At 41.6% G+C, this 27,825-nt stretch overlaps 1 protein-coding gene across 5 annotated transcripts in view; it reads left to right on the top strand.

Annotated features, from left to right (window-relative positions):
* The window catches only part of TTLL5 (tubulin tyrosine ligase like 5), a 126,152-nt gene that overhangs the window by 56,562 nt on the left and 41,765 nt on the right, over positions 1–27,825 (top strand). For 2 of the 5 annotated variants that reach the window (XM_040560523.1, XM_040560521.1), the window contains 5 exons: positions 216–349; positions 972–1,085; positions 1,490–1,906; positions 3,471–3,661; positions 16,383–16,537. In XM_040560523.1, coding sequence (XP_040416457.1) covers positions 216–349; positions 972–1,085; positions 1,490–1,906; positions 3,471–3,661; positions 16,383–16,537 — 1,011 coding nt within the window. Of the gene's footprint in view, positions 1–215; positions 350–971; positions 1,086–1,489; positions 1,907–3,470; positions 3,662–16,382; positions 16,538–26,504; positions 26,715–27,825 lie in introns of those variants that run through there. The other 3 variants (XM_040560524.1, XM_040560522.1, XM_040560525.1) reach the window with 3 other exon arrangements.

Below are 27,825 nucleotides of genomic sequence, written 5' to 3'. Positions count from 1 at the left end.
TTCTACCGCATAAAAGAATGGTATTTTAGTGGGAAACTCAGGTTTAACCAGGGCTTCACCTCTTACCCTGCAGAACTATGCAAATAACTTGTATAGCCTCACCAGTTTCTCACTTTTCTCTTTAACCTCCTTATTGTCTCTCCTATTTGATTGTTCCGTGAAGGCAGAAAATCATAGAGACCTCATTTAGTTCCATTCTTCTCTCCTTATTGTAGTGAGAGTGAGCTGGAGGAAGTGCTGACATTTTACACCCAGAAAAATAAGTCAGCAAGCGTCTTCCTAGGAACAAACTCCAGAACTACAAAACCCAGGAACACCAGTAACCAGTCAGAGAATCAGCCTCAAGCCGGTGAGTATTGCAGGCTGCTCTGAGATGATGTTGTCCAGACTAATTCAATTTCAGTTTAGTCTATGGAAAGTGAACAGCCCCTACAGAAAATTATTCAGAGTTTTGGAGACTGTGTATCTTTTTTTTTTTCTTTCTTTTTAATCCCCAATGATTCTTTGTGATGAAGACTAGATTAATTGCAATCCAATCTTCTTTTAGTGAAGTGAAATGGGATGAATTGTGACTAGGCTTTATAAGGAACTGGATGTGGTGGTTTGTGACTGAAATCAGAATGTGGAAACTGGAAGACACTGAGATTTGAAATGTGAAATTCTGAAATCAAAATAAGGGATGAAAGAAACTGAGGCTTATTAAATTGTGCTGCCTACAGTGAGCATACCCACTGGAAAGTAGAGCCCACGTATTTGAGTATAATTGGGCATTCCATGAAAGGCAGTGCAGTGCTGGCTGTTCACGTCCAGTAGTCCATGCTACTGTACATGACAGCATAATTGTGATCAACAGAGTTGCGTGGTCTAAAATATTAGCAAGAAAGTCCATTATAGCAATGTTTAAAAAGTCCCATTCCAGTGGTATCCCAATTTGAATTATTCTAATTCCTAACTCCTGGATTTTGTTATAGAGCATCCTGAAGTGATGAAAAAAATAAAAGGTGATCAACCCAAAAGTTCAGTTGCAGATTTGCCTGCAGAAGGACGAGCAAGAGGCTATAAACCCAAAGAAGTTAAATCAACCTGTAAGTGAACTGGCTTCATTCATAATCAAGAAAAAAATAATGAATTAATCTACTATTTTTAATATGGTTTTAAATAGAGGTTAGAATCTGTGGGTTCAAACTGAGGTATTTGAATGCCCAATTTTGGAGAAGATTCTGCATTTTTTTTATTTTAGACCTAAGGCAGGTACCGTAGGGTGAGCAGTACGAGTGAATTAGCTCGTCTTCTGTGGGGGATAATCTAGATATGGCAGTCATTGAAGGAGAATATTCATGATGTAGAGCTGCCTCTTGTCTTTACTGATAGATGAGGTCATCTTGGCTTCAGTGGGTCTATGAATAGAGGCAGCTCAAGTATGTTGTTGTTATCTGAAGGACTTCAAAGGCAGCTTTTCTCATGTAGCGTATTCATCATCTCTTTCTAGTTCCAGAAGGACCCACCTTCTCCTTAAATGCTGAACTGAAATTGCCTCGGTGCAGCCCTTCTAGTGCTTCTTCGTCTGTTTCTGGTACCATGTTCCAGAGAAGTACCAGTTCCCAGTTACCATCTCAACCTGCAGCATCTGGAAATCCACAGGTGCCTGATTACCATTCATTGCCAGTTCCCCCAGTTGGTCCCAAGCTGATTCAGTCTTCATCTTCCCTACCTTCCTCCCAGAGCCAGAGCACAGCACCTGACAGCTCTTCTGTCTTCACAAATCCAGTGTCCAGTGAGGCCTCTAGCCTCGCAGGGTTACATCGTTGTCGTTCTGGTAGCTACACCATTGGCCCATTCTCGTCTTTGCAGAGAGCCGCTCAGATCTACAGCCAAAGATTGTCCCGCCCATCATCTGCAAAAGCAGGTGAGTGTTCTATGTTGTTTAATAACCAGCTAGTTCACTATAAAGATTTTGTAATCTCTCTTCTGGAATAGGTGGTAATTTCACATTTCTAGAATTATGAGTCTTGTTCCAATGGTGATAAATTTCTCATGGAAGGGAAGAATGCAGGAAGCAGCCCTTGTTGGCCAAAGATGCCCTTTTATTGAGCAGATGAACAGAGAATTGAACTTCTTCTGAAAAAGCTAGAAATGAAGTATCGTATACTTTTACTTGATTGCATTACTGATCTCTGGTTTAGCTTTAGTGATTTTTAAGTAGTTTTGGTTAGCAGAAGTCCTGTCTCGGTCTGTGTTTTCTTCGTTCATTGTATTCCTCTCACACAGAAATCCATCAATGAAACCTCATAATGTTTTAATACTTAAAGGTGTGGCAAGAGCTCTAAAAAAAAAAGAAAGACATGAGTGGATTGGTATTGTATTTCATTCTCTAGGAACTTTCAGAACTGTTGTAATCAAGAGTATCCTAAAAACATGACCCAGAGACTACACATTTACTGTTCTAAGATAGGACATAGTTAAGCAATGCATCTTCAGAGTGTAAGGAATCTGAAGGGTGGAAGAAACTGTAGAGATTTATGGATGCAGACTGTAACATGTTAAGAAAGTTTTAGGAAGCATACAGAGGCTAACAGCTGTGCTCCCAGTAATATGCATTTCTTTGATGTGCATTTGCTTTGGATTATACATCAGTCAGCACTTTTCACTAGAGTTGCTATACAGCAACTCTATATAGTGACAAGCTTTCTAGCATTAAAATAAATCTGACTTCCCAGCTGAGTACGTTATTTAAAGAAATCCATTTGTTTTCAAGGAAAATCATTATAGATTTAACTTACATAATAGCCAGCCAGCATTCTCTGGCAGTGGGTGCTATTAGATGCATTATAATGAGGAGAATGGGGGTTTGGCATTGACAAAAGCTCATATAGTTAATAACCTGTGCAGAACAGAAAGCTGTATTCTCCCTAAAATCTGTAAGAAGTATCATACCTGCTTTTTTGTGTGTATGATCAGCAGGCTGAGAAAAAGTCTGACATATTATTAGGGTGGATCCAGAAGAGGATCACAAAAATGTTCAGAGGGCTGGAGCATCTCTCCTGTCAGAGTTGGGGTTGTTCAGCCTAGAGAAGAGAAGGCTTTGGGAAGATCTTCTTGTAGCCTTCCAATACCTAAAGGGGGCCTGCAAGAAAGATGGGGAGACTATACCCTCTTTACCAGAGTGTGTGGTGATAGGACAAGGGGTAATGGTTTTATACTAAAAGAGGGTAGGTTTAGATTAAATATAAGGAAGAAACTCTTTACTATGAGGGTGGTTAAATACTAGAACAGGTTGTTCAGAGGGGTTGTTGATGCCTCCTTCCTGGAAGTGTTCAAGGATGGGACTTTGAGCAACCCGATCTAGTAGAAGGCGTCCCTGCCCATGGCGGGGTTTGGAACTAGATGAGTTGGAAGGGACCTTGGAATCATAGAATGGTTTGATCTTTACGATGCTGCTAACTAAGCATGACCAGATGTTTGTTTGGTAGGTTTGTGCCATCGCAGTCCAGGTGGACAGCATGTGGGCCCAGCCGGGATACACAAAGATACAGAAGATGCTACTTCTCAGGGCAAACGTTACAGCCCCAGTATGGTAGCAGCAGAACTGCAACAGCTGGCAGAAAAGCAAGCAGCTTGTCAGTATTCCCCACCAAGCCACATCAGTCTCCTTACACAGCAGGTATGTAAGCTGCAGTCCCTGTGACAACAGAAAAATCTGTCACAAACTTCTGTGTCAGCACTGAGCTGGGATGAGGTACGCTGGAAAGAGTAAAACTCATGAAAGTAGATTTTTGTCATATTGTTAATTGGAAGTGTTTACAGTCACCAGAATTTTGATTTTCTGTGAGAACATTGCTAAACGAGAACATTGCTAAACAAGAACATTGCTAAAGTCCTTTTTGTAGAAGAAAGTGAGTCTGGGCAGAAGATTAGAAAATATGTTGTGAAAAAAACAAACCCATGCTTGGTCTTATTAAACAAACTAAGTCCTCTCAGATTTGTGCTTCCATGAGAATTGCTTCCTCATTCCTCGAGTGTGTCATCACAGTGCTGGAAGTGAAAGTCTGCAGAATGGATTCTGTTATAAATTCTATACTCCAGTAACATTTCAGAGAAATAATGAAATTATGAAGTAATGAAGATATGATAACTCTTTTGCTAAACAGGGCAGTATATATGAAATTTACATTGACTTCTGGTAGATTTCTACCTAATTTCAAGTTTCTTTGAGTTATGCCCTATATGACTGTCTACACAAGTGTTCTTTTTTTTTTTTTTCCTTACAGCATGCTACAGTTGTAAACTTTAAACTTTTGTATTCCTACTGCAGCTAGTTACTGATAGCTAAATTAGGAATTATAGAAAGGGGATCCAGAGAGACGTTCACAAAGATCTACGTGGCATGGAGTGTGTAGCTTCCTGAGCACAGCTGCACTGGATGACAAAGGGGCACACACTAGTAAATTGTAGATGGTGGAAAGTGTGTAGCCACCAGTCAGTCAGTCAGTGTGGATATGCTCGCGTCTGAAAGTGGCTATGAAGTGCAGTAGCAGATCTGGGAATGTGTTGGTCATGGTACACTGGTTGTATTGCTTTTCACTTTTGGGTTCTTCCAAGACAGATACTTGCACAGGAGGTAGGAAATAGACAGGAGAATGAAGGTGCTAATTCCTTCTTTGTGACAAGCAAACAATGAAGACCTCAGATGGTAGCATGAGGTGTAGGTTTTTCTCAGTGACCTTGATACATTTTTGCATTAGGCTACAGGGTGTTTGTATAGGCTTTGCTTCTATATTGAAATTCAGAAACGTAGTTTGGGTTGTGTTAGTGGTCTTCTGTCAAAATGCAAAAGGGGATTCATGAGTCAATGAAAGGTTCAGAGCTGGAGCTCTGTCCAGCAATGAGTTTCTTTCCCGAGCTTGCATCTATTTGGTTCTAGACATCTGTTCTCTACTGTAATTCTCTAGGCCATGTTTTAGCAATAATCCCTCTGAACAGATTAAATCTGAAGCCTGCTTAGTATGAAAATTTGGATAGTTTAGTTGAGGACAATTTAATTCTGTTCTTTTAAGGCAATGTACAATCTACAATTAAGGCAATTCTGTAGTACTGCATTACCTTCCTATGTGTTTCTAGTCAGGGTACTCTGAATTAATGCTTTCACTTTTTTATTTTTCCATTTAAGCCTCTTGAAATATGATAGTCTTTTTAAAGTAGAAGTATTTTAAAAAAAAATTGTCATGTAAACCCCTGGAGGGGAACATCACTTACTGAAATAATAAAAACAGTACAGGTGTTTAAAGCCAGTCCAGCAAACTGGAGTTAGTATACCTGGTTCGAAAGTACCTGACTGGTACGAAAGGGAGTTGATATTTAGATTTAATGGTGTTTAATGGCAAGATTAAGACTATTGATTGTTGGGTGTGGGGTGGGGAGAAAGACTATTGAAAATATAACTACTGCTGTGGGCTGCTGCTTTTCCTTTTCCAAGGGCAAGAACTTCCATGTGAGTTGGGTGCCTTTTGACTGTGCCTTGGTTCTCTGTGTTGTACCCAGCTGTGTCTTGGGGGGGGGGGGGGGGTACTCTAATCCAATACCTCCTTCCAAGAGCAGCTGGGAAGCTTGTTTTCCATTCCAGTTCTTGTGAGAATTGCTTCTACAGTCTAAGTACTATCCTGGGTCTCTGGGGTTCCTGGGAACGTAGCCTCAACAGCTGTGATTTGAATGATGTTGCCATTCTGGTTGGGAGTCCATCTCTGGTTCTCTCTAATCCCTGCTGTTCCTCACTGTTTCCTATCTATGCCCACAGCCCCTGCTTCATATTTTCTCTCGCACTCCTATATTCTACCTTCTGTATTAAATGAATTTAATTTAAATCCATTGGCTGCTGAAAGGACAGTGTTCAAAGGGCAAATTTTATATGTAAGTAGCTGAAGAACTTTGAACAAATTTAACATCTGTTTTCAGAAAACAAGATTTTGTGATTATATCATCTGTCATGTCAGTCCTCTCGATTTGCTTCTGAAACACCAGATGGGTGACTTGTGTAACTGTCATTAATGATAACTGCAGGAAAGATGCTCCTTAAGGACACACCAGAGAATGACAATCTCAAGTTAAGTTATGAAAAATAAATATTCAGTTTTACAAACGAGTAACATACTGAAGCTGCTAGGGAGAATCCTCATAGTTAAACATAAAGCTAACATTCATTGTTAACACCTTCTGAGGAGTTTTATTCCATTTTATTTACTTTACGCAGACTTAGAATGTTTTTGTGCTTACATGAAGTCTAATAATAAAGCCAATTGTGAGGTTATGACAAACCGTAAGAATTCTGTACCTCCATCCATATGAAATCTTTCAAACACTTCCTGATTTTTGCAGTAGTCACCATCTAAGTTCAGTACTCCGCAGTATACAAAAACAACAAGGCGTTCCTCTTGCGAACTCGCACTAAGTCCTGTAAGCAAGCAGTGCGGAGATATCTATGGAAGAAGTGTGCCTTCAAGGGTCCAGCATTATCCTGATAAATTCCTGGCTAAGTGAGCTAATAAGGGGGCATCTGAGCTACAAAGGTCACAAGAAAACCAGTATGCAGTTGAGAAACTCTGTCCAAATCCCCTGAGATTCAACTAAATCTGTCTTAAAAATAGTGCATTCTTATTTCTTTCATGAAAATGTTGAGTGCGTAGAAGTACAAGGCAAATAAATGTTTCAGTCAAGGGCTACAAGGAAGTGCAGTTCAACTGTAACTGTTGTGTTTGGATTTTTGACTAACCAAATGCATATATTAAGTAGCAGAGAACAGGACTAATTTGGAACTACCTGCAACGTGTGCTGCAGCTTGTTTGTAAGTTACTGAATGTAGGGAGGTGAGATCTTGGAAGGTGTCACAAGGAACAGGCTTGTAAAAGATGTGGTTATTGGCCAAGGAGATGTGCAAGGGTGTCACAGAAATCAGATCTTCATTATTCTGCTATTGGTAGATTATTTTATTGACATATTGGGGATATAGTCTAGGTCTGTGGAAACAAGTCTTGGAGGATAAGGGCATTAGAGAGATTAAATTTCCTTTGTATTATTTTTTTTTCACTGTAGTAGATGCGTTTTCTTTCCAGGTAATGAAGTGAAGCTCCTACCAGAAGAAAAGATAGGATAGGCAAAAAAAATGTTTGGTGAGCCTCCTGTGGCTGGATGTTATGAAGAAATGCAACAAGAGAAGTGACGAAGTTTCTAGCAAAAGGTGTGGTTGGTGGTGACATTGTTACAGAAGACAGAAATGTAGCAAATATACTTTTCTGTAACAAAGGCTCTTAAAGTTTCCGATAAATTAAAGTAAGGAGTCTTGCTCCAGAACCAGATGACCACGCACTGAAACAAAAAAGAAATTTTAATTCACACAAACATAATATAAACAAACAAACCACCACCAACAACAACAAAAACAACCTTCCCATGTCTTGGTCTGTTATAATTATTTGAACTGAGAAAAGTGGCAAGTTGTGGAACTGAGTCTTGTTGTTTACACTTATAAAAGAGTTTTTGGCAATCTTTCAGCAAGGACTGTTAAGCCAGGTGTTTCAGGGTGAGGGGTATGTAGATTGGAAACAAAAAGCAAATAAAGGAATATCTGGCCCCTTTTCAGCGCAGCAAGTGGCTAACTGAAGTTACAAAATACAGAATGCACAAGATGGAGTGTAAAATTAAATTTGAAAGGAGGAGGTTAATAATGACTGGCAAATTACTACCTAAAGTGTGAATATAAAAGCAAGTTATTGCCAGGTAATATAGGGTGTGGATTTACAGCAGATTAGCTACTCTGTAGTGTTCATCCATGTGAACACATACTTGTGCAGCTTATGTTTACTATGTGAGGCAACTCTTGTTATCTTCTGTATAAAGTGGTTTAGAAGTGTCCAGACGTTCATTTACTGTGAAGTTGTGCATGCTGTAAACTTGAACTCTAGCCTACCTCTTGGAATTTGTCAGTATATCTGTATTCTTCTGTTGATTATTATAAGAAAAGCAAAGAGAAATCTAACTTCATTAAGTGGAGTGCAATCCTAGATGAAGTTCAGTGTTTACAAATAACTGATTACATGATGAGCAATAACCTCAATTGCTTAAAATAACAAACAAAAATAATTGCCTGTTTTAGGAACAGGATAGGAAATAGTATGCAATTATGTGAAAATTAATACATTCCCTCCCTCAAAGAACTGTCTACAGTTCTGGTTGCTGTTTCTGAGGTGAATTCAGGAAAATATCTCGGATGCACAGATGAGTGACTGCAGTGGTTAAGTACATAATATAATTTTCACTTCCTCATTAAAAATGCAAGATAGTTTGTTTAGGGAGGAAATAAGTATGAAGGAATTATACAGAGCAGTGGATGACAAGGTAAATAACGTTGATTTATATTTATGTTTCTCAGAAGAAGGAGGGTATTCAGTTCAGTAGGAAGAGATCTGAATAAAAACTGATAAAAGTAAATAGTTACTGTCACAGAACAGGCTTATCGTCTGAAAATTCCTGCAACAAGATGCAATTAAGGTAAAAAGCTTAATAGGATTCAGAGCTATATTAGGTATTTATATGGGCAATATGAAATGGTATAGTTATCTCAGAATAATACTCTCATTTTCAGGTTGTCCAGAAGTTTTGCTCATTTGGTTTGCCCATTGCCAAGCGTGAGGCTAGGATAGGAAGAGTAGTGTTGGAGAACAAAGCCAGATATATTAGTGAATCTGGGAATGAAGTCTGAAGATACAGTGACAAGGGCTTACCAAACTGTATTAGGGACTGAATTGCTTTTGTTGTCTTGGCTTGTAGTACAGGATCCTTACTGGCTCCTATGCTACTTCTGGACAACTGAACTAAGAGGTTTATTTTTGGTCTGTACCTACTGTTAGTGATTGGTCTTACCTGATGAATTGGTGGATGAAGGCTGTGACAAAAATAATCTGGACTTGTTTTTTCCTCTGCTGTGTTCCTTACCAGGCATTAATCCTAAAGTCTGTACTTAACGTGTGTTTAGCATAAAATACTTCTGTGTGCTTGTATTGTAGGACTTTCTACAGGGAGGATGTTAAAATGCACAGCACGTGTGTAGATCCGGTGCCAGGTGGCTGGATCCTGGATATGTATATGCTTTCCTTTGTGAATAGCATGCTACTTCTCTCTGAAATACACTGTAAGGTAAAAGGAGGGTTTTCTCCTGCAGTGCTGGGTCTGTGTGAGGTCCCTATCACTGGCTGGTGTGGAGGGGCTGCAGCTGATAGCTGCCAGGCTGGAGTACTTCATAGTTATTAATGCTAGTGAACAGAAGAATGTGTTGAATTGGCCAGCTTCGCTAGGAGGAGGAGGAAGAGAAGGAGGAGGGGAAGCCTTGTGGGAGCTCTGCCCTTCTCTGTGAGGGGGAGAGTGAGATTTCAGGATCCACCTATCATTAGGAATAGCTCCAATTCTTCTAGCCAGGGAGTTCAATCATAGGGATAACATCAGACCACCCAGGCAAGGACTAGACCCAGCTGTCTCCATCTCAGCTATGCAACCAGTCAGTGCCCAGAATCTAGCAGCCAGGATTCCTGCAAACATGCTGACGGGCCCATAGGAGGACAGGGCACTCTCTTCATTCTACATTTTTAATTTGGACAGGAAGTGGAAACTAGGACAAAGGTGAGTTTACTGAGCATTAGGACAGCGGAGAGGAAGAAAGTGAGGAAGAAATGGAACAGGCAGTTTGCAGTGCCCCACATTGCCTTTGTGGGAATTGTTTGCCACAGGAATCTCAAAATGAAGAGCTTCAACTTAACATCAGTTACAGCAATAACTTGAACCCTATCATTCCTCGTCAGTTACCTATCTCAACTACACAGCTTGGTACCCTGGCCTGCATTGTCCTCAGCAGAGGAAAAGTGTCACAAGTGTCACAAAGCCAAGTGCCAGTGTGTGAAAACACTGTACAGGTCCCAGTGGTCATCATCTTCAGTTCTGCATCTGAGCAGTGCAACATGGTGACTACAAAGACTACAATAAATATTTTCAGAACTTTGGGGTATTTTCCCCACCAAATGTTTTTTTTTTTTTTTTTTTTCTGGCTTAGTCCCTTGCTTTGACTCAACTCACTTTATCTGAGTCTTAGTCTGATTCCTTTTCCTCACATAACTATTTGGTTGGCCTTTACCTTTACACTGACAGAGTGGAAGGGAATTGTAGAGGAAAAAGGCATCTTGCTCTGTAACCAGGAAGAGGTGCAAGAAGACAGGAGATGAAGTCTGAGGTCTGTTTTATTTTTGTCTTTCATACAGCTCTCTGCACTGCTGCAGGGCCCCATCTCCTCCTCATCCCCAGGCTGTTGACACAAGATTTAGAACTGCTTCTAAGGCTACTGACTTGTAGCATCACCAGTACTACAACTGGGTACAGCAGAGGCTGTAGGAAGCAAAAATGTCAGTGTGGCTTCTGCAGAGCAGGGATTGAACCCTTTTGCTCTGAGACTCCAGAGGGAACAGGAGCAGAGGCTTTTGTTTTGGTGCAGCAGCATTTGCAGATCTAAATGGGGCCAGGCTGAGCAGCTAGAACTCATCTTATGGGAAAGATTACACCCCGGTTATCAAACGTTTGGCAGGACTATGTCTTATCAAAATCACTCCCACTGGGAAGTTTTGAGGCAGAATGTGTCTAAATGAAAGCCTGACTTTTTCAGGAGGAGGAGGAGGGGAGTTCAGTCATCCACAGCAGCAGTACTAACTTTTTTTTTTTCATTGTTAAGTGGATGCATACGCTGGAGACACTACAAAGGAATTTGCAAGTTTGTCAGGTTTCCCAGGAATGTCTCTGGCAGGTCTTTGTCTGGAACATTTTCTGGAGACTGGAACACTTGTGCTCTGTATGCATATGTATATCCTGTAAGCTGGTAAGCTCAGCAAGCAGAGAAGGAATGTCACAGGCCTTTGGCCAGATTAGCCTTGGTACACACACAGATTTCACACTTCCCAGCCTGCTGTTAGCCCCAGTTCTTCCCTTCTTGCTGGCTGCTCCTGCAAATTCAAATTTGTGCATGAAACAAAGCTGTTTTATTATGGGGTGTGGTCAGCAAGCTGACCTGGGTCACAAGAAGGTGGCCCTAGAAAAATGTTTGTATTGTGTGGTTTCTCCAAGGAACCTGTGGTAGGTGTGTTTTGTGCCATTGTTCAGCCAGTGAAAGTGTGCATGTTTGAGATTGTGGTTTGGGGTTTCATTTGCCATTTCAGAAAAGAGGCACGTTAAGGTCCACTGATGTTTCCCATACCGGGATTGCCTGTTGGATTCCAGCCTCTCAATATATTAAGTAAGATGGACTGCAAGGCAGATGGACTGTGTCCAATAGCTCTAGAAGACCTGGGTGCTTTTTTAGACCACATTGTGTGGGCCTAGGCTAGATCGAATGTACATGGGAGCTCTGTGGTGAAGACAAGAAAATGCAGCACAAAGGCTGATGAGGGGACTGATTAATAATGAATATTTATGTTATTGCAGTATGTAGTCAGTCATCTCTGAAGGCTGAACAAAGAGAAATATCATTGAAAGAATGTAGCAAAATACTTTTTTTTTTTTTTTTAATGGAAAGTTGTTAGCTCTTACCCTCAGTTCCTGGGGATATAAATATTTCACTGATCTCAAAAGCTCTGGGGGATGTGTGTCTAAAGAAAGCTTGGCAGGTGAAAATAAAGTCACTATGCAAGCCAGGTAATGAAAGAAAAGAAACATTTGTTTTACAAGCTATTGGATATAAAGATGGCATTGATGGATGGAATGGATTAGTAAGTAATAAAATGGGAAATTAGGGAATGACTGGGGGGTCTTGAAGAAGTCAAAGTGAGCACACAGGAAAAAGAAGATCAAAAGACAGAAGATCCCACAAATGATTAGGCATTTTGCATATTTTTCATTAGTTTTCTAATGGAGTGATTCCTTCTTTGAGCTTGTGATATAGTGTTATCTTCTCCTATCTGAGGCATCAAAGCTTAAATGTTCTGGTCTGATCATAAGGCCAATGCTCTTCTACCTTACATGTCTTACCATGATCCCTGTCCAATCTTTCTTTAAAGGAAAAAGGTTTCCTCAATGAACTGTTGAACCAATCAACTTTGAAACTTACTGGTAGTAGACATTGTGCCAAAAACTGTGGCATTAGGTCTTTTCCTGTTTCAGACTATGATAGAGAGAGATTTTCATCATACTGGAGGTTTTTCTGGAAGAGACAATAAAGTAGGACTATGATGACTGCATCTTTTTGGCCCATCTTAGTCTTGATTTTCGAAATGCGTCTTGACCTCCTGGATCCCTTTTCTTCCTCAGTAATCAGAAAGGCCCAAATGTAAGTCTGAGATGTGTGAACTGGAGAAGATGCAAGTGTGGCTCCAAGTAGAAGAAATAGCCTTAGACTCTGTAGATCTCCAGTCCTCAGCACGCTTTTTATAGGCAAAAGGATATGATTGGCCGCTGGCAGAAAAATATTAAAACTATCAACTGGGGAGTGTGAAGTAGGCATTTTTTGTACTGCATTGCTTGCTTAATGTTGTAACACAATGACCAGTGAAACTCAGGATCTGCTGTTCAGGATGTTGGTAATGAAAATTTAAGACATTTTTCCACTGCCAAGAGGGGCAGAGTAACAATATCTAATGATTATGTGTCGCTATTCACTCTGCTTGGCTCATGCAAAGCAGCAAGAGAAACACTTGACCTTTTGCGAACTTTTTCCTGAATCCTTGAAGGAATCTGCAGCGCTGGTGTTTTTTTTTTTTTGGTGTCATTGTTAACAGTTGCTACTTTGGAAAAATCGGAATGTCTGCTGCTTTATGCTTTAGACTATTTGAAACAAGATCAAAATGAAAATAATGCATTTTATTCAAGTTCTTGAATGTGATAATGGGAAACTGTTGAAAGAATAGTGTAATGTAGATCAGGAACGTGAAAGATATTGAGCTTCTCTTCTGACTCTTGCTTGTGATTTATTTTAAAGGTTCTTTGTCTATAGAATATTATTTTTTAGAAACAAGTTCTATATTGGAGCTTTCATTCTTCCTACCTGTATTTGGAGATTTCACATTTGTCATTTCACTTATAAAACAGATTAACAAAAACAAAACCCTCAACTCTTGTATCCGGCACTTTTGGGTATCATTACGTGACCTTGTTTTCGATCTTAAATTTATTCAGAAATATATTTCTCTGAATAAAGCAAGACCATAGAGACCTGATTCGTTTAAGCTTATGTATTTCTAGTGTCAAGAGGGCAAATGTATTGCTCACCTTGAAACACTTTATTAAAAATAAACAAAAAAAACACTAACTCTTTTTGTTGTAGGTCCTCATGAATAACTATCTTCCTTTTGAGCTCCACAGCCTTTCTTTTTTTCTTTTTGTTTTTTTTTTGTTTGTTTTTCACTACTCCTAATTTTGAAGCTGCAAGCTATTCTATATGGAGCTTTTGGTATGTGCTTTGGTCCAGGTACTGTACTTTATCTTCTTTTAAGCCAAAGAAACCATTGATTTGTTGCTAAGTATTTGCCTTTTTACGAATACTATTGCATCAGGTAGACAGGAGGGCTAGCATCTGGAAAATGAAGCCACTATGTACAGATGTGCTGGGGGTCCCTTGGCAATCCACCAGAACATCCTGGTGAGCTAAGTATAACAGCTGGAATATCTCAGCACATGGCACAGTATTAAGTAGTAACACCCATCTGGGTGGGCTGGCTGCAGCTAAACCTTACTCTCTTGCTGGTCTTCTCTCCCTCATTCTGAATCCCTTGCCTGTCTTTAATCCTGCTGTAATTTAAACACCTGTCTCTCTGGAATGTGTGAAATGTCCCTTCTACCTATGCTAAGCTATCTGCTCACCTGCTTTGGTTGGAAAGACAGCTTTCAAATAAACAATGATACAGTATGAGAGAAGAAAGCATACCACATTAATAGAGCAGGGGTGAGCTGGTAATTCATCAGACTAAATGCGTCTCGGTATCAGGATGATGAGAACAGAAGATTGGATAAAGTTGTCCTGTGTTCACACATGACTGTGTTCGCTAAGTTGCGGTTGCCGTTGCTGATGATCTAAGAATTGTATAGATCCTATTTCATGTACCATGTCGGCCTCTGTCTGCCTCATTTGCCATTCTTGCCTTTTTTTTCTATCCATCACAAACTCTGTGTGGCCAGAAACTGTTAGGTATTTGCGTGGTGCCTGGCACAGTTAAACCTAGATCTAATTTGATGGTTTTTATTGTTGCCATGAAAAGGCTTTATATTAAAGTCTACAGAAGACTTTAATTAGAGGGTGAGGTTGAGGCACCAAAGTGACACCTAATGCTGTTTTCTGTATAAGGCGCCCATTTCTAAGCCTGCCCAATATGTCCCACCATAAGACTTTGTTTTAAGGTCTTACAGGTTCCCTCCACACCGAGGATGCTAAGCTGAATTTCTCCGCAGACTAGAATTTCTTGCACTTCTTGAGTACTGAGTCTTGAGACCCTGTTCTCCTCTGTTTTCAGTGACCTGGTCTGTGTTGGGCTTGCAACCTGGTTGACTTGAATGCAGAATAAAGAACAATTCTGCAAAGGTGTGGAGAACAGCTAGGACAAGGGGTGTTGTAAAATTTGGACCTGGGCCCAGCATGGGAGAGGATGCTGAGAAGTATTCAGGTGAAAAGACAGAAATGGAAGGACATGTGGTATATGTGGTCCAAAGAGGAACCCAGATGTTAGGACTGGGTGAACAAATAGATTGGCAAAATGAGCAGGCTGGGGAGGGGAATAAAAACTAGAACAACTTGGGTAGGGTGCGTGAGCAACTGGAAGAGGAACTAAGAACAGAAGTGTGGGGAGAAAGATCAAATAAGCTACTCCCGTGGAAAGTTCCTAGGTCTGGGATGGTGTGGCTCAAAGGCCAGTAATAGTGTGGATGCCAGTGCTGGAAGTTAGGAAGACTGAAACTGAAATGAGCAGAAAAAGGAGAATGATGTATGAAGTGTGAAAACTGGGACTGGATGAGAAGAATGATGCACCGACAAGGAAGACAAATGGGAAAGAACCAGAGTTCAGTCAGAGGATATGAAGTCTGCAGTCCTGTCTGTGTAAGACTGTTGTAGGTATGAGTGTAGTATCATGCAAAGAAGCTTGTATGTATTTGTTTTAGTACAATTTCAATTGAATTCTGGTAAAAGAGCATTGTTAAGATAACAAAGCTGGGAATTCGCAAGCTATGCTTAAGCATTTAAAGGAAGTTAGGTCACACCTGAGTGACTTAATGAGCATCACCTTTGAGACCTGGAGCAGATGTAGGGCTAGTCTTCAGGCTCTTCTTTTCTTGTTGTCCTGTGTCTCACAGGCTACGTGCTTTCCAGTTACCACAGAAATGAGCAGGGGCAATACAAACAAGTCTTGTTTGCCATACAACTTTAATCTTGGTGCAGAACCAGGTCTGTTCTGTGCTCCTAAAAAAGCAGTATGTGATCATGTAATTAAAGATGGTCAACCTTTATAGTGTTTTGTAACCTTCATAAACTGTTTTTTAAATATAAACTATCACTTACGCTTCTATAATAGATACCATTACCTTACAAATGTAGTCTCTCTTCAACAGACCAACAGGTAGTGTATGCTTGCAGAGTTTGATCTTTTTAGAAGATAAGCAACACAACAGGAATGTTCAGAGAAAGAAACAATGGAATGCATTTTATATGCTTAAAAACACATTGATACTTGCTTTACAGTTTGATATAACAAACATCTATCAAACATGATTACAGGCCATCGTTAACTAACTTGTATAGTTACTAGCGTGAACACTTTGAAGGTGGTTTGGGTGAGAAGTTTTATTCATGTGTGGTGTAGTTTGATACTACATTTTATATCCAAGGTATATCTCTGTGCATAGATGGGGAGGGTAGAGAGGAGACAGATGTATATGGATGGTTTGGTGACACAGCTCATGATGAATGAGCAGATACACTGAACTCTGGTCAGAAAGAGTAATATAAGCACCTAGCTTTTTATTGTAGATTTAATCTTTTAATGTAGAGTTAATTTTTATTGTATTCTTGTTATTTGTTCCATGGCAGGAAATGCTTTTGTGCTTTAGGATTTTTGTCTGATTCTTGTTCTCATCCTTCTTTGTGTTTCTGTGAATGGAAGGATTGTAGTTTTAATGCTGGATACGTGAATTCATCTCAAGCATGGTTGCTGTTGGTGTCATCTCTGGCTCCTTTATGTAGCTAGCAAAATTCTTCTGCATCTGAAGATTGACTTCTTTAGCAGTCTTTAGTATGTGCTCTTTCCAGTTTACTTAGTGCCACCTTTTGTTCATTTCTTGGTTTTTAATAGTTTCTGTTGTCTTTTTCTTTGCCTCTTCAGTTAACAAGCTTGAACTTGGCAAGTGGAGCTGTAAGCAAGGGGAATGCAGCTGGGCCCCAGAGCTACCGGTCAACGCTCAACAGAAAAGGGTCACTGTGGGCTGTTCAGTCAGACACTCATGCAGCTGACAGAAGATGCATCTCTTCAGCAGTCAGGTAAGATAAAGCTGGTGTTCCAGATTTTTGAAGGAGAATGCTTGGCACTCAGGAGCTCATTCATAACTTATGTTTATCCTCTTGCTCAGAAGATAACGTCTAAGGGCCAAGTACCAGTTCTTTTCAGGTCTATCCTAGAAACTAGGCCTACAAAACCAAATTTATGTTGCCAGTGCTGGCAGGTTCATGGTGAAATAAGGAAATAGATGAAAGTGTAGAATGGAAGGGAAATGTCTGTTTCTCTTCCCTGATTATTTCTCATCCTGATATCTGTAAGTTTGGGTTCACTGCTCTTGAGACATATGCAGAGTACAAACCTGTTCCTGATACTGCAGAAATCTCCACCAAGGCCTCATCTTCATGCTTTTTCCTTGAATATCAAGTTTAGTTTGTTCAAAGATAGAGCAAGATCCTGTAGAGTTTTACTAAGTTTCCTTTTCAGATGGCTTCCTTCTGTTCTTTATTAATTTTGGATATTGGAATTCTTATTTATGGCTGATGCACTCTTTGGACTCAGGGCAGAGGACTATGATTCTGCAGGAAAACTATTCTTCCTGGGATTGAAAGAGCAGCAATATTTACTCCAAGGTTTCTGGATCTTGAAAGCTAGGAGCAAGGTGAGCTTGCTGCAGAAGGCTGGGCCTAACACAGGCCCAGAACTGCTTGAAATTTCTGATTTCTTCCTTTGCCTGAGTTTGCCTTCTTGTCCTTCTAAATAGAATGATGAGGCAGGGCTTCCACAACACAGGTTTAGGACTTGAAAGTGCTGTGTACATGAAAATATTGATTCTTGCCATTGGTACCTCAATGCTACTGGAAAATGGAGGGAGGTAAGGAGGACAGATATGCAGTACAGAAGGAATACGTGACCTGGGTGGTCATCCTTTCCCAAATAGGTCCTTCAATAGGAGGATTGGAATGGGATTTGGAAAGCTCAAGTAAAATTATTCTTATTTCATCAGTCACTGCTTTTTGTCCTGCCTAGAGAAGAGGAATGTGAGAAATGAATTCCTGGCCTGTTTCTGTTCCAGCACAATGTTTGCCTCTGGGGTTTGGAGTTATTGAGAGAGGTGGTGATTCTGTTCTTGGAGCCCAGCCAGGGCTGGGCTTACCTAATCCAAATAAAGAACCTATCCAACAGGTGTAAGCTGCCTTCCCCTTCTACACAGTTTTAGAAAGCAGCAGCGTGCAGGCTGGCCTGGAGCTTCTGTTCATTTCTCATCTCTGCTTGCAGCTCTGCATGGATTCAGACATGGCTGGAAAGAAATTACTCAGTCAAAATCTTCTGTTGTGGGTCTCTGCGGAAGGCATTGTAATTACCACATTTTTCTGAAACCATTTCTGTTATGTCATTACCTGTAGATCTGACAACCCAACTTTTAATATCCAGAGCTCCACTCTGAACCATTTCCAGAGCCGTGCCTCATCTAGCGTTGTATTTGTAGTTCAGCAAAGAAATTTGCTTTATTTCTCACAAAGATCCAAAAGTACTTCAGAAGTGTCTGACCACAGCTGATGATTCCATCTTCAAACTTTTGATGAAACATTTGGTCTTTCAGTACTTGAGTTATTCCGTTATTATTCTCAGAGCAAGTCAAAGATATCTTAAGACCCTTTGTTGAATTATTTTATCTTTGTGGCTGCTTGTGTCAAATGGCCAAAATTTACTGGGAGTTAAACTTTTAACATAAAAATGGAAATGAAAAACATGAATTCTTGAGGCAGTGCTGGATTACACAGACTGTGAACTTGTATTTAATGAAAGAATTCCAAAAGGAGTATCAAGGTTACATGTGGAGACAGCTATCTTGTGTTGCAAATGCCTTTTTTGCTACTTGGTCTGTTACATTGCAGCTCAGCAGTTCATAGAGGGTCATCTGATGGGTGTCAGCCTGTGCTCTGTACTAGATGACTGTTTGAAGAAAAGCTTCCTGTTTTGTTCCATTGAGGTTCTGGTCTATCAGTTGTAGAATTCAGCAGGGATGGAAATATTTTGTCAATGGGTCTCTTATCTGGCTTGTGCTTGGCTCCAGTTCAAACATCTGCCTCTGAAGCTCAGTCCCTACAGCTTTTGTATGGCTCTATGGTAAATCTGAGCCATCTTAGTGCTTCTGAGGTTTGTTTGAAAATTTGATTTTGATGCTTGTGAGCTATGAGATTCGGGCTATTACTGACAAATCTTCCTCCTCTTTAATTCCCACTCTCCCAGTACTGATTTATCTAATTTTTTTTTCTGAACAGAAGTTAGTTCTCCATTCTTTTGTTGAATTCCTTTGGCTGTATGAGAAGGGTTGCCCAATCAATAGTCTGCTTGCCAAAAGGCAAAGGAGATCTTGAGTTTGTAATACACAGAGAACAGTTCTGGATACTTTAAAATGTTATTGTACGAATCTGTAGTGCTGTCCCTTTTGAGACTTTTTTTTTCAGTCACTTTCTGTGAGCTTTGTTTCTATTCCCACTCAGCTTGTGATTTAGGCTTTTGCCATGCCCTGGGCAAAGAAGCCTGCAGGGCTGTACAAGAGGTGAGATGTTCCGAAGTTGCACTATCATAACAGGGCTGTCCGAGGCCCTCTACCATGTTTGCTGCAGCCCAGCCTTTATTGCCTTTTGAAGCTCCCTGCAGCTATACTAAATCTGCTCTTTCCTTCTATAACCCTAGTCCTGAGGGCCTTATTTCAGTTCTGTCTCGGCTTCTCACTCTATCAGGCAGGATTGTCACCTATTCACTTTCTGCTGTAAAGGCATTAACATGTTACAGTTACATGTTTTGTAATTTAAGATTACCATTGATAATTTTTCACAATATTAATAATGTAACCTAAGGACAACAAATATGAAAATGATTCCTTATTATCCATTGGAACTCATTTCCAGACATGGATGCCAAGACCTTACTAGAACTGGGGCATTGAGCAGCTCTTGAAAGCATTCTCAGTTGCATGATAAAGGTAGAAAATAGTGTTTAAGAGAATGAAAGTTGTTGTTCAGAACCTAAACTAATTTCTCAGTACCCATTGGCAAATAGTTGCATAATCACTAGTGATGAGGATGGTCGGCTTTCGTAGAAGCTTCTGTGAATGGAAGCTGCAGCTGCTGTGTTGCTTGTTTTTGAAATTCTCCTCAAAGAATCACTTGGACTCTGCAAATCACTCTCTGTCCAAGACCTGGATCAAAGCTAGTGAAAAATAATTTTTTTCTAATTGGTACAAATTTCTGTGTTTTCAGCAGGCACCTTGGACTCAACAATAGCCATCCTTGCCCAGGTTCACCTTTTAGAACTCATACAGACAGTCTGTTGGCAAGAACTTGGTGATTCGGTCACTGTTTTCCCACATCTCTGTTTCATTAGCTTCTTGTTCTTTCATGACATCTTGCTCAAAACCAAAGACAAGATCAACCCAGCTTAGCATATGGTTTTCTTGGATCTTCTGACAGATTTACCTAACTTGGTCAAGCAAGCTTCTCTGTCACCATTCAGAAGGTAGAATGGCAGTCCAAATTATATCAGGCAGCTTGGGAGGGCTACTGCAGTCAGAAACAAAGGATTCTGCTCTTCTTGTTGGTTAACATGCTCAAAATACTTCTTTGCTCACAGTTTGAGCCAAGGTGCTCAGGTTCATCAGAAAATGACGTTTTGTTGGCAGGCTCTCTAATCAGGGTTAAACAGTATAAAAACAGAGTTTAGATTTTCTGATCTAGGAGTTTATAAGTTGAATTCGCTCTGTTGTCATTATTAATGGTAGTAACAACTCAGAGCATTGTGGGCTATGTGCATATAGTGGCCATATGTCCAGGTTCCCAAACAGGTTCTACTTCATTTTAATTTTTTTTTCTTGCCTGGAAATCTTGAGTGGGATGGGAAACTAGATGATTCCACACAGACCTTTGGCATCTCAGGCTTTCAGGAACCCCAAACTGTATGACTCAGGTCTGAAAATCCTGGTTTTCTGTGTCAAAGGGGTAGCTTGTTTTACATAAAGGGAAGGTGAAAGTGGCTTCACTGTTTGCTCAATTTTTCATTTTAAATTTTCAAGATGTAGGAGGTAAAATATGAAATCAGACAAGTGCTTGGACCTTGACTAGACAGGGTACGAAGAGCTACGAGTAGAATCATACTAGAATAGCCAAGAGATGTGCTAATGTACCAGGTGGTTCTCACAGTGCTAGAGGGCGAGAAGTTGATGGGACTGTCTTGCTTTTTGCAAGACTCATGGGCTTGGTTAAGGTGGGCTTAGCATGGCAGATGCAGCACGGATCTTGCAGCAGGGACTCTGGGAAAGAGCTAACTACACATAGGCCTGCAGCTAAAAGTAAGGAGGAGAGAATTCCTGGTAATCTTGACAGCTAATGACAAGTTTTTGTAAGAATAGATCTGTTTCTCTTTGTTGCCATGCAGTTCTGCATCTGAAGGGTTAGTAGTGACTTTACACTCTTCCAAGTTGCTTGTTTCAAGCTCCCTGCAGTCACTTGCCAGGTAGAGACTGTCCATTCTCTGTCCTGTGTCCAGCTTGCCAAGTGGCTGGAGCCTGTGTGTTTGCTCAGCAGCTGGTTGCAGGCTAACGTTGAAGAGTCTGTGCTGTACTGATACCTCTGGAGGAAATGAAGGGAGAAAACAGTGGGCACTGAGGGCTACGCAACAGGCCTTCAGTTTCAGGAAAGTCTATGCTGACCTTACACTTCCAGCTAGGCAGCACAGAAGTGCCAGAGCAGCAGTAGACCGACATGACTGAGTCCAGTCCTGTTTCAGCATTGCCATGTGTCTGTTCCTTCCTCCTGACGCCACTTGTCCCCTTCTCTTTTCCCTCTTAGAGGAAATGTCTGATTACGAGCTCAGTCTATCTGCACTACACTGCATTTTCTGCAGGCTTCATAGTTATCATACAGTCTTTTTCTTTCCTTCCTGGCGTAAAGATGTTGCTTCTAATACCCAGCACTAGCAGAACGTGCTGTCCTCATTCTTGCTGACGGGCAGAAGAGTCTTGAGCATGAGGCAAATGTAACAGGTTATTCTGATGCTGCTACCTTTGATTCTTCTCTGTTGTTAAACCACTGGGAGGGACCCCAGCTCATAGTGTCCTTTTAGGCTGCTGCTTGCACGGATGAGTGCTGCTATAGGAAGACTTGTGTAGAAAAGTCCCTTTTCAGCCAGAGTGGCTATTTGCAGTAGGGCAGACACATGATGTTGGTTCCTGTTTTCTGTTTTTTTCCCACTATGACAGGCCTGTCCTATCTTAATGCCTAAGTTAATTCAATTTCTTTATTCGTGGTGGAGGAGTAAATGAGAATGGGTCTAGTGATTTTCCTTTTTTTCTGTGATCAGTCCCCTGTCCACTTCCCCTTGGCAGCTCTGTCATACTACATCTTCTTGTGGCTCTTGGGAAGCAGCATTTCTGACAGTCCTGAAACTGTGGGTTGATCTATTATCACCTTCTATTCAGGGGAAGGATGAGGAGGGAGGGTGAAAAACAGAAATACTGCCTGTGTAGCTGTATGTTCTTGCAGCTCCTCCTGTCTCTAGTTCGTGCATGTTCTTCCTCCATCCCCACATATTTGTACACGTAACAGCCTTCCTGCCCTGGTAACCTCTTACCTTTTTTTACGTGTCTCCCAGGGTCACTGGCGACAACTTGTTAACTGTGGAAGTGAATTGGCTGACTTAAACTTTGGAAGTACATGGTTTGCTTTGTGTTACTTCTTATAGAGAGAGATTTTGGTCACACTAACGAAACTTGTGATGGCAGGTCCAATTACTCTCCATCCTGCTTGGAAATTGCCCTGAGCCTCCGCACCACGGGTTGGCACCGTCTTGAAGGATCCCTGCTTCCCACAGCCAGGCCTTGGCTCTGGCTGCCTGGAGCCTCCGGGAGAGGAAAGGCGGAAAGCTCGTGACTTGCCCAGACAGTCTGAGGCCTGGCCCTGCAGCCTCGGCTCCCCAGACGCTGTTGAGTCGGACTTGGCTGGCAGCCGCCGCGCTGTTACTTTTCCGAGGTAATAAGTGAGATTAATCGCAGGACCCTTTCCAGAGGCGAAGGGGGTTTGGGCTGAGTGCAGGGAGAGAGCGTAGGAGCCAGTGCCGGGGCTGGGAGCTGGAGGCGAGAGCTGGGGCCTTGCAGCAGGGCAGAGCAGGGCACAAACAGACTCGTGCGAGCGTGGCCTCTGCTCGGCTGCTGCTGGAGGCTGCGCTGGAGCCGCAGCCTGGGGGCCTCCTTTGGGCTGGTTCCAGCCGAGCGAAGCGGGCACAGTGTCGGCATCGCCTCCACCTGTCTGCTGAGCCCGGGCAGCTGTGCTTTTTGCAAGTAGTTCTAGTGAGGTGAGGGGACAGGTTTCTCTTCCTGCACCTGGCTCTGACTGCATGACTTCCTTTCAGAGAAGGCATGACAATCTTTCCCCTTATTCCCAGCGAGCAGCCCATGTTGGTAGGTGGAGGGGAGCGATAGGGGTTTCATACCTTCCCTGAAGGCAGTACTGCAGAATGGTTCTTGGTTTTCTCGTTTCAGCTGCCTACACAAACTGACCTTACCCCAGCGTAAATGTAGGATTTGCTAATCTTTCTGGTTCTCCTGTCCTGTGTTTCAGAGTAACTACCACCAATGTCTTCAGTGAAAGCAGAGGGCCTTTTTGATTGGCAGTAAAGAAATTCCCAGCCTCTAGGGGAAGCTTGCTATTGCCCCCCAGCTGCTAACAGCTGACTTGTAGTTCTCACCATATTTTCTTTTCTACATAGTCTAGTTGTGGGTGTTACCATTAATCATGTTTTTATTTTTTGGGAATGTTGTTGCCTCATTCATGAGCTGTAGCAGTGAGTTCCACAGGTAAATTTCATATTATGCAGAAATTTTTTTTCATTTTTTGTTTTTTTTCCAAATTTGCTAAAAGTCTCTGCCCGCTTATTATGTGAAGGCAGACAGAGATGCTTGATTTATTTTCTGCACTATTTATTCTGTATGTTTCTATCATCTCCCTTCTTATTTGTCTCTCCTAAACTAAACAGTCCCATTCTCTTCAAGTCCTAAATGGAAATCTTCCAACCCTCTAATAATTAGCTGTCTGTCTTTATGGAGATGACAAGGAATGAAAACAGTACATCAAGTAGGAGTAAAACATTGATTTTATGTGACACTATCATTTTTTAACTTTTATCTCTCATAACTTACATATGCTTACACCTTGCTGGCTTCTGACCATGCTAAACACTGGATTTTATTAATATGCAGTTGTTTTTCTTTGACTATTGCAGTTCATGTAAAACTGAGCAACAGGTATAGGCAGTTTGTGCTGATACAATTCTTTTTTTAATTCCTCACTCGTGAACTCTCCTCTTCCTGGCTTTTAGCTGCCACCAGTGGATTTTGTTGGCTGTGATGGAAGTCACATGCTGTTTTCCATTCTAGTAAGCATTTAATTTAATATAGAGCTTGTTGAAATCTTTTAGTGTCTTGCACTACTTGCCTCCTAACCTCGCCCTCTGCCATCCATGATCTCTTTGAAATATCCTGTGTGGGTTCTAGATATTTCATCTTGCCAAGTGATCAGCAGATCTCCCTTCTCTCTGCATTTAGTTAAACCTCCAATTGCCATTACAATAGTTGTTTTAGAGTGGCATTCAGAGGGTTAATGTGGCTGTACCTCTCACTTCAGTAGCTCTTGGGGAGAATTCTGCTGCCCGCAGCTTTCTAGGAAAGAGGGAACCCCAGTAGCCTGGTGCTCTTTGGGGGCTGCTCTGCCCAGAGCACTCTTTCTTTCTAGAGGAGCTCTGAAAGGGTTACAAGGGAGCCTTGGCTGTTTCTTTGAGCTATTTGGAAAGGACGGGCCTCAGACAGCTTGGCAGGAACCTGGGGCCCTGTTTTTTCCAGCCCAGCCCTTCCTTCTGCACGGAGCTGTCAGGGAATCCCACGAATGTCTGGTTTCTCCCCTTTCTGAAGTTCTTCAGCAATATTTTTATCCATCCCTGGCTCTTTCTCACACAGGGACCACAAGTTTTGTCGATTGCTTTGCCTTGCAGGTAGTGAGGTGGAAATGAAAGCCATGCTACCATGCCATAGCCGCTGGAATTAGTTCACAGTTGTGCAGCTGAGAAGGGCACTGGGAAGTTTCCCAGAAGAGTGTCCTTTCTGGCATTGATTGTAGGGCAGGTCCATCTGGCCTAAGAACAGAGGGATTGAATGGGCCCATCTTTGAACTGTGCTATTCCTGTGGGTCACAGCGAGGCACTCGAAACCTCCGAGCTGCATGTTCAGTATCCTCCCTGCCAGACACACAACAGAATGCTGCTTTGTAAAAATGGAAAGTCCCTTTGTAAACCAGTCTTATGACGGACAAGACAGGTTAGCAACCTTTCCTTCGTTTGCCTCATGCTCTCCAGGGCTGTCCTGAGGCTGAACTCTGTGAGTATTTTGTGTTTTGGAGGTTTCTGGGTCTGCCCTATACCTTTTCACTAAATAAATAAATAACTGAAAATGCTTAGAGGAGGAAAAGAAAAGATGTCTTAGAGTTAGAAAGGTTTGTTGAAAGTTTGGTTACTGGTAAGTGCAAAGGTCTTGAAAGGTCTCTCTGATGTTGGAGCTACTGGTATTCTATAATCTCAGAAAGCCTGTCAGATGCTGGGAGCAGGGTTAGATCTGAGATCCACGTGGAAAGCTTTTCCAGAAGGCAGCCCTCATGTGGTGCAGTCCCTGGACGACTCTTGGAAGTCAGCAACCAAAGGGCCTGAAGTCAAGCTCAGATAAAATCAATTTTCAGTGACCAAGTAAGAATGCCAGAGCAGGAGGTAGCAAAAGGGGCCAAAGGCTTTTCCTTCTTCCTGTTAGGCTTTGTTTTGGGGCTACCTTCCCTTGTGCAGTGAAGTTTCCACCACCAATGCATGTTCACATTTTCCATCCAGCCCAAGCTCATGCTTTGGCTTGGTTTACTCAGGGTGAACACAACACTCTTTTTGGTGTTTCATCCTGTGATATAAACGGGAATTCCCTTCCAAGAGCACAGAGAAACCCCTTTCTTATCCCTGAAAGTGTTAGTCAGCCCTTCCTATGAAGATCCTGCTTTGTCACCTAATTTTCCCCACCTTTCAGACTGGGGAAATTTTGTAGCTGACACAGGAGTTTGTGAATGTATGTTGTTGGCTTCATGACAGCCTGTTATTCTCCGGGGCTTCTCTGGGCTGCAGGTATCAGTCAGCAGCTGTTTGTGAGCCATGCAGGGCTCCGGCATTTAACAAAAACCTCTTTTGAAAATAGAGGATGGGGGAAAATAAAAGCATAAAGAAGTTGGGAAGTATTTCAGCTTTCCTGTGTACGTGGTGACAGCTTTGTTGGAGATGCTGCTCACTAGCTCATAGGTCTTTGAAGTTGATGGGGCAACTAGAACTCCACATGGAAGAAGATGGGGCAACTAGAACTCCACGGTGGAATGCCAGATTTTTGTTTAGGGAGTAGTGTGAATTATAATACTGAGTAACACTGGTGATTAGTAGTATTTTCTTAGTCTTTACCCAGTGCTGTATGCTCTCAGACGGTGAGTAGTTTGACCAAAATGTTGTGGGCAGGAGGATTTGATTGGTGATAACCCATAATGCGTTTCAGTGTCTCAGGAAGGCTGGACGTTGGACTGTCCAGAACCAGCACCAGTTGCAAAGATTTTAAGTGTTCTGATAAAGGTAGGCTCTGCAATGGCAGGATAAAGTAAGTCCTATATGGAAATACCAAAGTATCCAGGGTCCTTTATCACAAGCAGTTGTTTCCAGGGGTTAATTCTGTAACGGTAGTTGAAAGATGGATATCCTCTTTTAGAGGATGGAAAAACAAAACAAAATACCTCCACCCTCCCTTCATCCCCCGAACAACAACAACAACAACAACAACAGCCAAGCAAACCCACCAGGTAATGTTTAAAGATACCGCAGTTTCCAGACACTCTCCTGTTGCACTCTCTGAACTTTTATTAACATTTCTCATCCAATTACTGTCCACAGCAAACCAGGTGGGGAGAGGCCAAGGCAGCCTGGCTGATCCAAGTCTACTGAAAGCTGGCCCTGGGACAAGAGCCTTTAGTAAGAAGAATTTCAAAGTGAGAGGCCTTATCAGAGACGCTGTTTGTTTCCAGCTGCTGGTATCCATGATGTTGCATGGCTTCTTTGCCTGAATTATAGATTGTATCTGGCTCAGTAAATGTCTTTCACTGCCCTTTCTATCTATCTGCTGTCTGGCACGTGGGACCTGACTAAAAAGTTAGTCCAAGAAGATTGTGTCTGGCAGTGCTGCGCGTGCTACTTGGCAGCTGTCTGTCAGGGGTGTTCGACCTGGGCAAGAGTCACCCTTTTGAACAAAACGGCTGTGGCTTATGTGGTCTTAACCTTTTGTATGCAGGAAAAAAAAGTCTTTATTTGGTTGTTACTGAGCGAAAAAACACATTTGATGATAATCTGCCCTGTGAAGACTGTAGCCAGGCTGAGCTGTGAATGTCTTTAATGTTGGAAATGGAGTTTTGTCAAAATCTATCTCAGAAAACTTCCAGTTTGGCAGGCTATCTGAAGAGTCTCGGGTCTGGACCGTCTTGTTTGTTTGTTTATTTGTTTTGTTGTTTCTTTGTTTTTGGTATTGGGAAAATGATGCTGATGAGTAGAGAGGTGTCAGCTTGTCTTCAGTCAGTGTTTTGAAAAGCTGCAGATGCTGAGACCTGAAATGAAATAAGTTTGAGTATTTTTCTTTGCTATTGCTGCTGACTGAGTGTAGATGCACAAGGAGGAAACATTCATACCAGTGAAGGCTTGGCATTTGTAGAAGCTCTTTGAACTTTTACATCCACACTTCAGATTTTAGCCACATGACAGCATAACTGGAATAATGTTCTTCGCATTAGTCAGAAGGTCAGGTTAGACACCCATGTTAGTCCTTTATAGTCCTGATGAATGACTATTTAGGATTTATGGCTTGTGACACTTACAAGCAATAATTCTGAATTTCAAATGAAGACTTTCCAGTACTTAATGAAGACAACATACAGCTTGCTGTGTTGTGACTTCTGTTTCCCATGGCTGTTCCCTAAAAGACCTGAAACTGGTTTAAGGAAAAAGCTTGAAGTAACTTTGGTTTGAAAGTGTGTTTGTATTCAATATGTTTCTGATCTCAGCTCCACTAGCAGGCACTTGGCTGTAAGATTCTTTGACAATCTAATGATGCTGAAGACTTGGTTTTCTTCATAAATACCTTCAGGTGGATGATAATTTGGACAGTAGTCAAGGGCTGTTCAACTTCAGCAGTCAACATGGTAAAGAGAAACACAATCTCAGTCAC

Source organism: Cygnus olor, chromosome 5, assembly GCF_009769625.2.
Source record: "Cygnus olor isolate bCygOlo1 chromosome 5, bCygOlo1.pri.v2, whole genome shotgun sequence".
Taxonomy (NCBI): Eukaryota; Metazoa; Chordata; class Aves; order Anseriformes; family Anatidae; genus Cygnus; species Cygnus olor.
The sequence above is the reverse complement of the archived record's forward strand: the minus strand, read 5'-3'. Positions and strand labels throughout refer to the sequence as shown.